The sequence below is a fragment of the Nelumbo nucifera genome, chromosome 4 (assembly GCF_055504915.1).
Source record: "Nelumbo nucifera cultivar China Antique chromosome 4, China Antique-T2T, whole genome shotgun sequence".
NCBI lineage: Eukaryota > Viridiplantae > Streptophyta > Magnoliopsida > Proteales > Nelumbonaceae > Nelumbo > Nelumbo nucifera.
Window position 1 is genome coordinate 35,234,109 of NC_142652.1, and position 13,715 is coordinate 35,247,823.

General features: G+C 44.0%; 1 protein-coding gene and 1 long non-coding RNA gene across 2 annotated transcripts; one reads left to right on the forward strand and one right to left on the reverse strand.

Annotated features, from left to right (window-relative positions):
* The first annotated feature begins 653 nt into the window (after window positions 1–653).
* LOC104607438 (putative disease resistance protein RGA3) lies at window positions 654–4,538 on the forward strand. Its single transcript, XM_088902507.1, has one exon. The coding sequence runs from the start codon at window positions 830–832 to the stop codon at window positions 4,529–4,531; it is 3,702 nt and encodes a 1,233-aa protein (XP_088758633.1). The 5' UTR covers window positions 654–829; the 3' UTR covers window positions 4,532–4,538.
* A 158-nt stretch (window positions 4,539–4,696) lies between these two features.
* On the reverse strand, window positions 4,697–5,935 carry LOC148792162 (uncharacterized). The gene is made up of 3 exons (XR_016085187.1): window positions 5,808–5,935; window positions 5,510–5,711; window positions 4,697–5,404 (listed from the first exon to the last, which is right to left on the reverse strand). It is a non-coding gene; the product is annotated as an uncharacterized LOC148792162 (long non-coding RNA).
* Between the last annotated feature and the right edge of the window lie 7,780 nt (window positions 5,936–13,715).

The window sequence follows — 13,715 nt, forward strand, 5'->3', positions numbered from 1 at the left end:
GCTCTATATTTTAAACCAATAAACGAAATAGCCTTATGGGGTTCACATTATTTACTATTTTTTTTGTTGAGTAACACAAGTGACCAATTTATAATTTATTTTATAGTAATAATGGAGGTTGGTTTGATAGTGCAACTACAGCTAATCATAATTTGGCTTTCTGTTTCTTCTTTGCTCCTCTATATTTTAAGTCAACAAACGTATCGATTAGTTTCACATAATTGAGCTTGATCCAATAAAGACAGAGAAAAATGTTCTAAAATTAAGGATTCAATTTATGTCAAAAATGTAATATAGAACAAGGATCCAACATGGATCCAGGTAATATTTAATGAGCAATCTGAAATTCATCTGGTCTGGTGCCACAAGGGATAAGATTGCAGCATTATCAGGTTCACTTAAATTATTAAGAAAGTCAAGCTTGGTCTATTACCCCAAAGTCAAGGTTTTGGGGTCTACGCACACAATGGATCTTTAGTAAACATTACAATTAACAACCAATAATTTATAAGTTGAGGTCGGATAACGTAAATTATTCTAACTCCCAATACGTTTAGGTTTTTTTTATTGTTTTTATTTTTAAAAAGCAAATTTTAAAGCAAATTTAACTTTTTATATTTTGCTTTTAGCCTTAGGCTTGATTTTGGACTAATGTTACTTCTTAACTTTTACTTTTCAGACAGTAATTATATTGCAAAACTAATAAGTAATAATTTTGATCTTGCTTTGACAATTCCACGATCGGGGATTCTTTAATTGTTAAACAAAGGGAACCAGCAGCCGGTAATCTCCATTTTGTTCATCCACCAAATTTCAAGGCAACCAAGATATGGCAACAACAGAAGATGTGGTGGTATCCCCTTTGCTTCAGGCGTTGCTCAACAAACTGAACTCCTCTTGGATGATCAAATTCGGATCTGATTGGGGTGTTGACCGACAGCTGAATAACCTCTCTAGAACACTCCAAGACGCATATGCAATGACCAGTTCTACAGAGGATATGCAAATCAGTGATCCGCGCTTGAAATTCCTACTCAAAGACATGAGACAAGTTGTTCACAAAGCCACTTGTATATTGGACGAGTTCATCTACGAAGCTGTTCAACGGAAAATTCTTGAGGAGGAGGAGGATGATGAAAGTAAACAGATCTGCATTTCGAGGGCTGCTATCAAGAAGGTACCCCGCGAATACTTCTCCTATTCTCTCAATGAGAAAGAAATTTTATATTGCCATGAGATTCCTTCTGTTATAACTGGCATCATAAATGAGATGCATGAGATTCAGCAAAAGATGAACCACGACTATGCGAGTTCAGTCTCATCCGTTGGAAGGAATCTCAGTGAAATGGGAAAGAAACTCAACATAGTTTCATCACTAGATTCACGCCCTCAGACTGTTTCCTTAGTTGATGATAGAATTTTTGGTAGGAGGGAAGATGCAAATGCTATAATAGACATATTATTATCTGATAAATACAATGGGGAAAAAGTTCCTGTTGCTTCAATAGTTGGTACTGGGGGGATTGGCAAGACCACTCTGACTCAACTCATTTACAATGATGCAAACGTAGTTAAGCATTTTGATGTGAGAGCATGGGTATGTGTTTCCCAAGATTCTGATGTCACAAAAATAACTAGATCAATTCTTGAGTCAATATCCAATGGACAACCACCATTGGAACGACTGGAACCACTTCAACAAGAACTCAAGAATTGGTTACAGGGAAAGAAATTTCTACTTGTTCTTGATGATATATGGAGCGATGACCGCAGAACGTGGGATGCGGTAAGGGTCCCAATTAATGTTGCAGCAGAAAAAGGAAGCAGAATAATAGTGACCACTCGGATTCATAGAGTTTCCTCGATTATGAGCTCCATAAAAAAAATTGATTTGGAAACCTTGCCATATGAACATTGCTGGGAATTATTCAAAAGGAAGGCTTTTATTGATGACAAAATCTGTGATAAACATCCAAGCTTGAAAGAAATTGGACAGGAAATTGTTAAAAAATGCAGAGGAATGCCTCTAGCAGTGAAATCACTAGGAGGACTTCTATACGATGATCTGGATGTGAAAAGGTGGAAATCCGTCTTAGAAAGTAAGATGTGGGAGGTTGAAGCAGAGGAGACAACAATGTCAGCTCTACGTTTGAGTTATTATTACTTGCCAGCACATTTAAAATTATGCTTTGCATATTGCTCTTTGTTTCCTAAAGACCATGAATTTGATAAGGAAACTCTAGTCCAGCTTTGGATAGCAGAAGGTTTTGTTTCATCTAAAAGAATTGACATTATGGAAGAAGACCTTGGAGGCGAATACTTTGATGAATTGTTCAATCGGTCCTTTTTTCAAAAGCATTCTAAATTTCGAAAATCATTTATGATACATGATCTGATGCATGACTTAGCAGAGTCGGTTTCGGCAGGCATGTATTTTAGGATGGAGAAGGGCAAATCACATAACAACAGTGGTAATCGTAAAATGGTTCATTACGTATCAATGTTTCACGTCCAACAAGATCAGTACCCAATGGAGAAAGAATTATGTAAATTCAAGGAATTGTCAACTTTGTTGTTGATTTTGCCGTCAACAAGGGATTGGCATATCCTAGGTGACTTATTTGAACAATACCGATGCCTACGTGTACTGGATTTGAGTGAAAATTATGAATTGGTCAATTTGCCAAGTTCAATTGGCAACTTGAAACATCTACGGTTGCTTAACCTCAACAGGATAGGCATTAGAGTGTTACCCGAGTCATTGTGCAACCTCTACAATTTGCAAACTTTGGTGATTGAAAATTGTCGTCGTCTCATTGGATTTCCTGAAAACATGGGAAACCTAATCAACCTCCAATACATAGTGATGGAAGATCGCAAGTGGGATGTTTTCAGTCCAATAAGAGGAACTGGGAGATTACATTATTTGAGGACATTGCGTAGGTTTGAGGTGATCATGCAAAAGAGCAATGGCAACAAAAGTACAATAGGAGAGCTAAAAGAATTAGGTAATCTCCAAGGATGTATTCGTATTAGGGGGCTAGAGAAGGTGGCTGACTTTGAGGAGGCCAAGGAGGCTAACCTCTTCGATAAGCATCGGATTGATAGATTGGAGTTGGAATGGATTGATAATAATGAAAGAGGTAGTATGGAGGGTGTAGTAGAGGGCTTGAAACCACACATGGGGTTGAAGGAACTCCAAATAGTTAATTATGGAGGGTGTAATAATGAAAGAGGTAGCATGGAGGGTGTACTAGAGGGCTTGAAACCACACATGGGGTTGAAGGAACTCCAAATAGTTAATTATGGTGGCATAAGTTTTCCAAAATGGATGATGATGATGATCGCGTGCTATGATATGTTGACCACAATACAACTAAGGAATTGCAACAAGTGCAAATTGCTCCCTCCTTTTGGAAATCTACCCTCGCTCAAAGTATTGGATATATATGAAATGAAGGAAGTGGAACATATAGGAAAAGAATTTTATGGTTATGGTGATAACAACAAAAAGAATCAGGGATTTCAAAAGCTGGAGATTTTCTCTCTCTCATGTATGAGTGGTTTGAATGAATGGTGGGGAGCAGAAGGTGAATTTCCTTGCCTTGAAAACATTTACATCTATGGTTGTCCCAAATTGATCAAATTTCCCTCTCTCTTTCCAACCGTGAAATGTAAAATGGAGACATTGGAAATCACCAATTGTCCTATGCTTCAATCATTGCCAGAGTTACAAGGTCTTGCATCTCTTTGGGAATTGGAAATCACAAATTGTCCTATGCTTCAATCATTGCCAGAGTTACAAGGTCTTGCATCTCTTAGGAAATTGAAAATCACCAATTGTCCTATGCTTCAATCATTGCCAGAGTTACAAGGTCTTGCATCTCTTAGGAAATTGAAAATCACCAATTGTCCTATGCTTCAATCATTGCCAGAGTTGCAAGGTCACGCATTCCTTGAGAATTTGAAAATCATTGATTGTCCTATGCTTCAATTATTGCCAGAATTACAAGGTCTTGCATCTCTTTGGGAATTGGAAATCACAAATTGTTCTATGCTTCAATCATTGCCAGAGTTACAAGGTCTTACATCCCTTGAGTATTTGAAAATCAATGATTGTCCTATGCTTCAATCATTGCCAGAGTTACAAGGTCGTGCATTTCTTGAGAATTTGAAAATCATTGATTGTCCTATGCTTCAATCATTGCCAGAGTTACAACGTCTTGCATCCCTTATGTATTTGGAAATCACAAATTGTCCTATGCTTCAATTATTGCCAGAGTTACATGGTCTTGCATCTCTTGAGAAATTGAAAATCACCATTTGTCCTATGCTTCAATCATTGCCAGAGTTACAAAGTCTTGCATCCCTTATGTATTTGGAAATCAATGATTGTCCTATGCTTCAATCATTGCCAGAGTTTGCATCTCTTTGGGAATTGGAAATCATAAATTGTCCTATGATTCAATCATTGCCAAAGTTACAAGGTATTCTACCTCCTTGGAATTTAAAAATCACAAATTGTCCTTAAAGTCGGTTGCAAGTGGTAGAGGAAGATTGGCCCCCAGGATTTCGAAATTTTGTACTCCCGCTTCAAAGCTATTCGGACTTGGGAGGGAGAAAATAGCACATCTTAGTTCTCATCTCTCTTCGTTATGTAGCGAGCACCGTACGTGAAGCTGAATCCGGCAGAATAGGTATGCGTGACTCTTCGTCTTCTCCGAGACCCTGTATATGTATGTTTTCAATTCCATTAAACTTTTTATGTATCACTGGTAGCTCCTCCAATCTAAGGGAAGGTAAATATTACCAGTTGTTTTATGTTGTGATAAAACAACAAGATGGTTTCATATCCACCCAGTTAAGAACTCCTACAAAAAGATTAATCAAATTCCCATCTAAGGGAAGGTAAATATTACCAGAAAATCTAGCAGCAAGGTCTGCACAAAGTTGCACATCAACAGAATAGCTCAGGAAATCCTCATTTTTCCATTTTTCAGGAAATTCCTATCCACTCTCTTATGCTTTCTCCTTTCCATGTATTTGGATCTGTGCTTCTTATTTTCCTCAGAATCAGAACCATAAGCACCAGCTCGGCTTTTCCTATCAACCTTTTTCCATGATTTATGAACTGTAAACTCGGTCACTTCCCTCGATATTGCTCAAATGAGAATGCTTCTTTTCATCAGCTTTTCAACCTTCTATGAGACATCGTCTCTGTAACTCTTCATATAAAGAAGAATCTCTTTCATGTTCATACACAAATGGTTTTTTGTCCTGGGCATGCTCGATTATATAGCCTTCTCCCCTTAACCTCCCTGGCCCATATTCAACTTCTTCCAACATTGGTGATGTCCGCTGGATAGGGCTTTCAGGATGATCGGTCCTGACTGAAGCTTTCTCACTGCAGAGGAGTTTGATGTCATATGTCTACAGAACTTGTACATATAGGTTTTTCACAAATATTAGTAAATAAATGAAGAGAACAAAGAAACTGAAATGACTATACCTTTTTCTGTCATTGTCTTTTTTCCTTGGCAGCATGTCATCTGGACGACTCCAACCTTCAACAGAACCACAGCTAGCTAATCTTTCAGGGGAATGTTCTTTCTTGCTTAAGAACCTTTGTAAGAGTTTTTTTCAGACCATCACTTATGGATGAATGCCTTGTTTTTTTTCGTGGGGAATCAAAGATGTTATTCCCATGATCCCTAAAATATTAGAAATCCAACACCAATAGAAAGAATAAAATAAATTTAATATAACTAAAAAGTCAAAATTGACAGAACAGTCAATGCCAATCCTACCCGTAGAGAATAGGTTCCTCCTCACTTGCTCCTGAATTGTCATGATGAATAATATAATCCCTTAGTTGCTTGATAGGACTTGGCTTGTCATGGTGGTGTAATTTTTCGTTAGGAGATTTAATAGAAAGCGTCTATTTGTACATTTATGAAAGGTGATGAAAAGTTTTTCCATGGGCCAAAATACAAGATGTTTAAATAATTGTCAGATAATTTGGGGCTTTAAATAATTTATCCTTTAATTTATTATTTCTATGCTTTTATTTATTTATTTTTATTTTTTTGTGGCCATCGTTAGAAACCTAGAGGAAGCTTCTCCGATGGGCATAGCAGGACTGATTTGAAAGTTGTCAATCTCAACATGGATAAAGTTGAACTTGATTTGCAGTCACGACCATGACATGGCTCTGGATTTACATAAGATCTGTTTTACTACTTACAACATGAATAAGTCTTTTCGTGCGGGTTTTAGGTTGTTTAGGGCTTTTCCCGTTTAACAATAGAAAGAAAAAGCTCCAACCCATAAAAGAAGTTTTTAAATTCTTTTAGTGTCCCTAGTCTTTTCCAGACATGACACTATGCACATACTTGAGAGAAAATGGGTTATCTTTTTCTAAAAGAAAAACTATTTGAATGTGTAAGTGAGACCTACCAATGGTATGTGGGTCCTACATTGAAAAATGTATACAGGCCCCACATACATGTCAATAGATTGATCCACATGTATGTCAACTAATGGCATGTGAGGCCTACCTTGAAAAATGTATGTGGGCCCCTTATACATGTCCACACATGGACCCCACATGCATGTCCACCAATGGTATGTTTGGCCCACTTTGTAAAATGTATGTGGGTCTCACATACATGTCCACCAATGGTATGTAGGGCCTATATTGAAAAATGTATGTGAACCCCACATACATATCCACACATGGACCCCACATGCATGTCTACCAATGATATGTGGGGCCTACCTTGAAAAATGTATGTGAGCCCCACATACATATCCACACATGGACCCCACATGCATGTCCACCTATGGTATGTGAAGCTCACCTTGTAAAATGTATATGGGCCCCACATACATGTCCACACATGGACCATACATGCATGTCCACCAATGGTATGTTGGGCCCACCTTGTAAAATGCATGTGGGCCCCACATATATGTCCACCAATGGTATGTGGGATCCACCTTAAAAATGTATACGGGTCCCATGTGTTAAATGAAAGGTTCGTTGGCCCACATACATGACATTCATATATATATATATAACACATTGATGGTGCATGATCCAGTCACTCCTAGCTGGAAGTGGTTGCGCTCCTACTTGGCGACGGACAAGAGATACCTATGAGGAAGAAGATGAAGGGACCCAGGGGGCTCACCTGGCGGGAACACTCCAATGGTTAAGTTAGTGACTGAATTGAAAGATGAGAAAGCAAGAAAGAGAGAGAGTTGTAGAGAAATTATAGAGCTAAGAGTGAAGATCACACCATACCTTCGCCCCTTGGGGTCGGGGTCCTTATATAATCGTATCCTAACAAGTCAGGTGCAACCGCTCAAGAATCTCTACTGCGGCAATCTACTATCAGATAACGGCTTGGAGTGGTTGGCCGTTATTTATCAGAGCAAAGCTGGCGTGCAAAGGTGATCGTTGCAAGGTACGGTCCCGCCAGACAAGAAACAACCTACAAGGTTGGCAAGCACAGCACTGCCAGGTGAGAGGCACGAGTGCTGTCCTTCGGCGTCAGCAGGTACAGTGCCTCCAAAGGAGAGACGTGGGCGTAGGCTGGCAAGTACGGTTGTCAAGTGGGAAGCTCCCTGTAATACGCCGAGCTGCTCTGCAGCAGGCTACTTTGTACCGAGTTGCTGATGATGTGCCGAGGTGCTTCTACCCAAGGCATGTCTCCAAGGTGGCCTACTTAGGCTCGGACAGGAGCGAGCTTACTCTAGCTAAGGGGATGACGAGCTTAACCCGAAGTGCCTTCAACTCGGGATGTCCCGGATTCGGCGGAGTCTTCAACTCGGGATTATGGAGTATTATCTTGTAGCGAGCTGCCATTCGTGGTGAACTGTCAGGCTGGATTATAGCGAGCTCATTATGCTGAGTTGTCACTCATGTCGAGTCATGCCCACGTGTCCCCTTATTATGAGGTTGGGGCAAATCACCCTCCATCAATTGCCCCCCACTCTCTGGGCCAGGGGTACTAACCCGGTGCGGGGAGTTCACAGCATGACGGGTGGATTTGGCCCGAGGTTCAGGCCGTCCAGTCAGATAGTTCATCGGTCGGACCAGTTCAGTTGGTCGGCTCAACCAAGTATAACCCAGGTCGCGTGAAGTTTACACGTGGACGTCACGCGATCTATAGACTCCGTGGACGCCAAAAAATGCGCTAAACTAATTTTGACCTCGAGGGTCGTGCAACCGGTTTTCTCAGGAGCTGTCAGATCTCCTTGATCTCGACCGTTGATCCCTTGACCCTATGGCTATAAATAGGGGGGACCCGAGTCATTTTCTCTGCCATAAGTTCCACTAGCATTCGCTTTGAGGTCGCGGTTAAACTCAGCTCGGGTTTTCCAGTTCATCCCAATTCGGTCGTTTTCCTTTGGTGAGTCTCCCTAGCTTCTTTTTCAATTCGCTTGAGCTCGTTAGTTATGCCAGACCATAGTTTTGATAGTCTTCTAGATGAGCCCAAGGAGGGTACCTCGGCTCAAGTGGGTGCCTTTGAGGTACAGTCATTCGAGGCCTCGGGTAACCTAGCGTCCACTTCTCACCGAGGTCGGGTGCCGGACAAGTTTGGTCCCTCAACCATGACAGTAGACAAACTTAGGGCCCTAATACACAAGTGCAACCTCCCGAGAGAGTATACCTATAACCTTCCTGCGGGCAACTTCCCTTGGGAGCACGGTCATGATGAGATCGTGATTTTCAAAGAACAGCTCGTGGCCGGACTCCGTCTTCCTCTACACTCCCTAATCATAGAAGTCTTGAAGCACTTCAATGTCACCATAGACCAACTTCACCCGAACTCCATCCGGAATGTGGTCGAGACAATCTCCCTCTACTTTGACTACGCCCTGCCCTTGGACCTCGACATTTTCTCCTCCATCTTGTCTATAAAGAAGAATGCTTCTAGTGTCCTCCCCGAGCATAGGCGGACCTATTACTTGTCTCCTCGCCCGGGCTACAAATTGTTACACAGCCTCCCAAGTAAAATCCCGACCTGGAAGCAAGATTACTTCGTAGTCCGCAATCCCGCGGGGTGGCCCTTTCCAACTCATTGGAGGGCGGCCGTTCAGGACCCCGGAGTTAGGCTGGACCCGAAAACAAGGGAGACGCTCCAATCTTGGGCGGAGCTCAGCCTCGACTACAAGGATTACATCACCGAGGACAAGCTCGTACAGGCCGGCCTGAGTCCTGGTAGGTCGCCTGGGTTTAGAGTTAGTATTTTTCCTTAGTAGATGGTATTTCTTGGTAGCATCACTAATTTCGTGCTTTGTCGCATGTCCCATGCAGCAGCTCAGCGCGGACAGGCTCTTCGGAAAAATGAAGGGGAGGAAGAAGCGGTTTGCTAAAAGAGCTCGCGTTGAATCTCCACAGCCCCCTACTCTCGAGCCTAAACAACCTCCAAGCGCTCCTCAAGTGATCGACCTAGTCGAGGAGTCAGAGAGGAGCCCTCATGCACCCGAGGTGCCCTCAAAGCCCGCTCCCCCTACAGTTGCAGTCCCTTCGGGCAATGAAGGGGCAGTTCGGAGTATCTTGACTCCAGAATACAGCCTCCAAAAAAGCAAGGGGGCAGTGTATACTGATGAAGTCGCGAACTGGGCTGAGCTATTGATTGCCCAACTCGGAGCTTGGGCCGCTACTCATTGCATGGTGGTAAGTCTTGTTCTGCCTTGATTTCTGGTTTTGTAGCCTCGTTGATACTAATGTTCTCTTGGTAGGTGATCTCCGTCGTGCATGCACTGACCCTCCAGTCCAAAATGTGCCTGAAGCGGGCCCTGGCTGCCGAGAGTTCATCCCGCGAGGCTCACACCGAGCTGAAGTTAGCTCACAATCAAATCACCAACTAGAGAGCGACGCGATAGCTCAGAAGGAGTATATCAAAGTGTTGATTTCAGAGAAGGAGGATCTGCTATGCCAGGTGGAGAGCCTCAAGGCTGACGTCAAGGAGCAGACCGAGATTCTCCTCAAGGCCATGGACGAGGCCAAAGTTAAGGCCGTTGAGGACTACAAGAGCTCGGAAGAGTTCGAGGGGCGCTGGTGGATTCCTACCACAAAGGCTTCAAGCTCAGTAGGTGGCTGATCAAGCACGAGTTCCCGCAGCTCGATGTAAGCGCCATCACCACTTCGCGAATCACTGAGGAGGTTGCCCTCCTAGCTGTTGAGGACCCGGACTCCGAGGAGGAGGGTGACGATGACCTTGGAGAGGCCAATGCCACCGACCAGGCTAGCACTTCCGCGGAGGGTTCGGGCAAGAGTGATGAGTCCCTTAAGTAGTCCGGGTGGTCTTCTATATTTTGAGCCTGCGAGCTCGACGTTTTTTGTTTCTTTTGCTACCCTTGTAACGAACCTTTACAGAATTAATGAAACTCTTTTTTGCAAAGTGTCGAGCAATTACCTCCTTTTTAATTGCAATTATGTAATTTCCTCCGAACTGTTGAGTCACCAAGCTAGGTGTCTGAGGTGGGGGTTTGTTAGCTATTACCCCGAACTGCCACCTCGTACTTAAAGTAATTTGCCAAAGTGAGCAACATTGTAGGGTATACGCCCGACCTGTCTGCACACAGGCTGCATGTCGCGACAACTGTTACAGGTATTCATACCTGAGCTGGATGGGCCTTAGCACTTCACCTATGCCAAAGAGACGACTAGGTCCTTGATGGTGCCGAGGTCCATGGTTAGCTCGGTATCTTAGCCCTTAGGCCGAGGGAGTGACTTATAGTCCACTCTCCTCGAGCTTGCCCATGCCAAAGAGGCGACTTGTGGTCCACTCAGCTTGGTTATCACAGGTAATATTGCCTTAGGTTGACAATATTCCATGCTTGGGGTATCTGCTTCCCTTCTAGGGTTTCGAGCTCATATGTTCCTTCCCCGAGTACCCGCTTTACTTGGTAGGTTCCTTACCAATTTGGCCCGAGCTTACTAACACCGGGCTCAGGTGCCATTACTTTACGAAGAACCAGGTCTCCAACGCGGAGGTTCCGCTTCTTGACCCTGTCGTTATAGTACCGAGCTACCCTCTGCTGGTAGGTCACGGTCTTAATGTATGCGAGGTCCCGTACCTCATCAAGTAGGTCAAGGTTGGTACGTACCTAATCCTTGTTTGCTTCATCATCGTATGCTTCTAGGCGTAGCGTGGGGACCTCGATCTCGGCTGGGATCACTGCCTCCATGCCATAAGTGAGATTGAAGGGAGTCTCTCCTGTTGCGGTCTTTACTGTGGTCCGATAAGCCCATAGTACACTGGGTAGCTCATCTACCTACAGTCCCTTAGCTCGGGCTAGGCGTGCCTTCAGTCCACAGAGAATGGCTCTGTTTGTGACATCCGCTTGACCATTTGCTTGAGGGTGTGCCACTGAGGTGAAATTTTGTTGTATCCCCATTTCTTTACACCAGTTCCAGAATTTAATGTCCTCGAATTGTTTGCCGTTATTAGAGATGAGCACTTGGGGTAGTCCGAAACGGAAAACTATATTCTTCCAGAAGAAATTCCACACACTCTGCGCTGTGATCGTTGCAAGAGGTTCGGCCTCTACTCACTTTGTGAAATAATCAATTGCTACCACTAAGAACCTCCTTTGACCTGCCGCTCGTGGAAATGGTCCGAGTATATCCGATCCCCCACTGTGCGAAAGGCCACAGGCTGGTGAAGTACTTGAGGTAGGCAGCAGGCCGGTGGTGGATATTGGCGTGCTTTTGACACTTGTCACATCTTCTGACGAACTCAATTGCATCTGCCTTCATCATCGGCCAATAGTATCCCTATCGTAGCACCTTCTGGGCGAGGGCCCTGCCCCCCAAGTGTCCGCCGCACAAACCCTCATGAGTGTCGTAGAGTATGAGCTTAGCTTCAGAAGGTCGTAAGCAACGCAAATAAGGGAGCGTGTAAGATCTTCGGTAAGCCGTCCGTCTATTTTGACGTATTTAGCTGCCTGATGCTCTACCCTTCTGGCAGCATTACAATCTGTAGGGAGGGTCCCGTGTAGTAGGTAGGTTGTGAGCGGATCAATCCAGCTCGGCTCTGCTTGTGCAATAGGAGCGACCTCCTATGCCCCCTCCGAGAATGCTAGGCCGAGGCAGGTTCTCTATGTACACGGTTCTCATGGTATTGTCGCTCATGCTGGCTAGTCGAGATAGGGCATCGGCCTCAGTGTTCTTGGACCTTGGGATCTGCCTGATGAAGTGCGACTAAAAATGGTGTAGGGCCTCTCTGACTTTGGCTAAGTAGGCGGCCATGGTTGGCTCGCGAGCTTCATATTCGCCGGTGACCTGGTTTTCCACGAGCTAGGTGTCGCTACAGATAATGATGTTCTTGGCTTTTACTTCATTCGCTAGGGCCAACCCAGCTATCAATGCCTCGTACTCTGCTTCATTGTTAGACGCAGCGAACTCGAAGTGTAGCACATACTCCAACTTCACACCGCTTGGCCCGCACAGAACGATTCCAACCCCACTGCCCTGCTGATTTGACGAGCCATCCACATGGAGGATCTAGGGCTCTTCATCCCGGGTCGGGTTCGATCTAACCAAGAAAGAGGCCACGCTGCTTGAAGTTTCCTCACTATGCTTGGGCTCGTCCGACTTGGGGACTTCGGCGCTGAAAGTTCATTCTGCAACAAAGTCTGCTAAGGGTTGGACCTTGATAGCAGTTCGCGGCTTGTACTGGATGTCGTACTCGCTGAGTTCGATGGCCCACTTCGTTAATCTACTGGAGACCTCGGGCTTCAGCAAGACTTGTCTCAAAGGCTTATCAGTAAGGACGATGATCGTATGAACTTGGAAGTACAGTCGAAGTTTCCGAGCTGCAATAATTAGCGCATATGCCAACTTTTCGATCTCTGGATACCTCGTCTTTGCTTCCTGCAACACTTTGCTAACATAGTAGATGGGTCATTGGACCCGATCTACTTCTTTTATCAGTATTGAACTGACCACCTCGTCACTCGCAGAGAGGTACAACTCCAAAACATCTCCCTCCTCGGGTTTGGTCAAAACCGGGATGCTAGCAAGGTACCTTTTGAGCTCGTCAAAAGCAAGCTGGCACTCTTTTGTCCACTCGAAGCTCTTGCTTCTTTTAATTGCCTTGAAGAAAGGCAGGCAACAATCTGCCGATTTAGACATGAAGCGGCTTAGAGCGGCTATGCGGCCGTTCAACCTCTGAACCTCCTTCAATTTCCGGGGTGGTCCCATGTCTAAGATGACCTTTATTTTTTTGGGGTTGGCCTCAATGCCACATCGGTTAATGATGTAACCCAGGAATTTACCTGAGGTGACACCGGAGACGTACTTGTTGGGGTTAAATTTCATATTAAACTTGTGCAAAATTTCAAAAACAAAACGCAAATCTTCTATTAAATTACTTGAAAATTGGGTTTTGACGACCATGTCGTCTACATAACATTCTACTTTTTTTCCGATCAACGACTCAAACAATCTGTTTACAAGTCTTTGGAATGTCGCCCTTGGCGTTTTTCAGCCCGAAGGGCATGACCTTATAGCAGTACAAGACTAGTTCGGTTATGAAGGCCGTTTTTTCCTCATCGGCAGGGTCCATTCAGATCTGATTGTAGCCCGAGTAAGCATCCAAGAAGCTCAGCAACTCATGCCCTGAGGTCACGTCCACCAAACGGTCGATCTTGGGAAGTGGGAAGTAGTCCTTTGGGCAAGTTCGATTCAGGTCGGT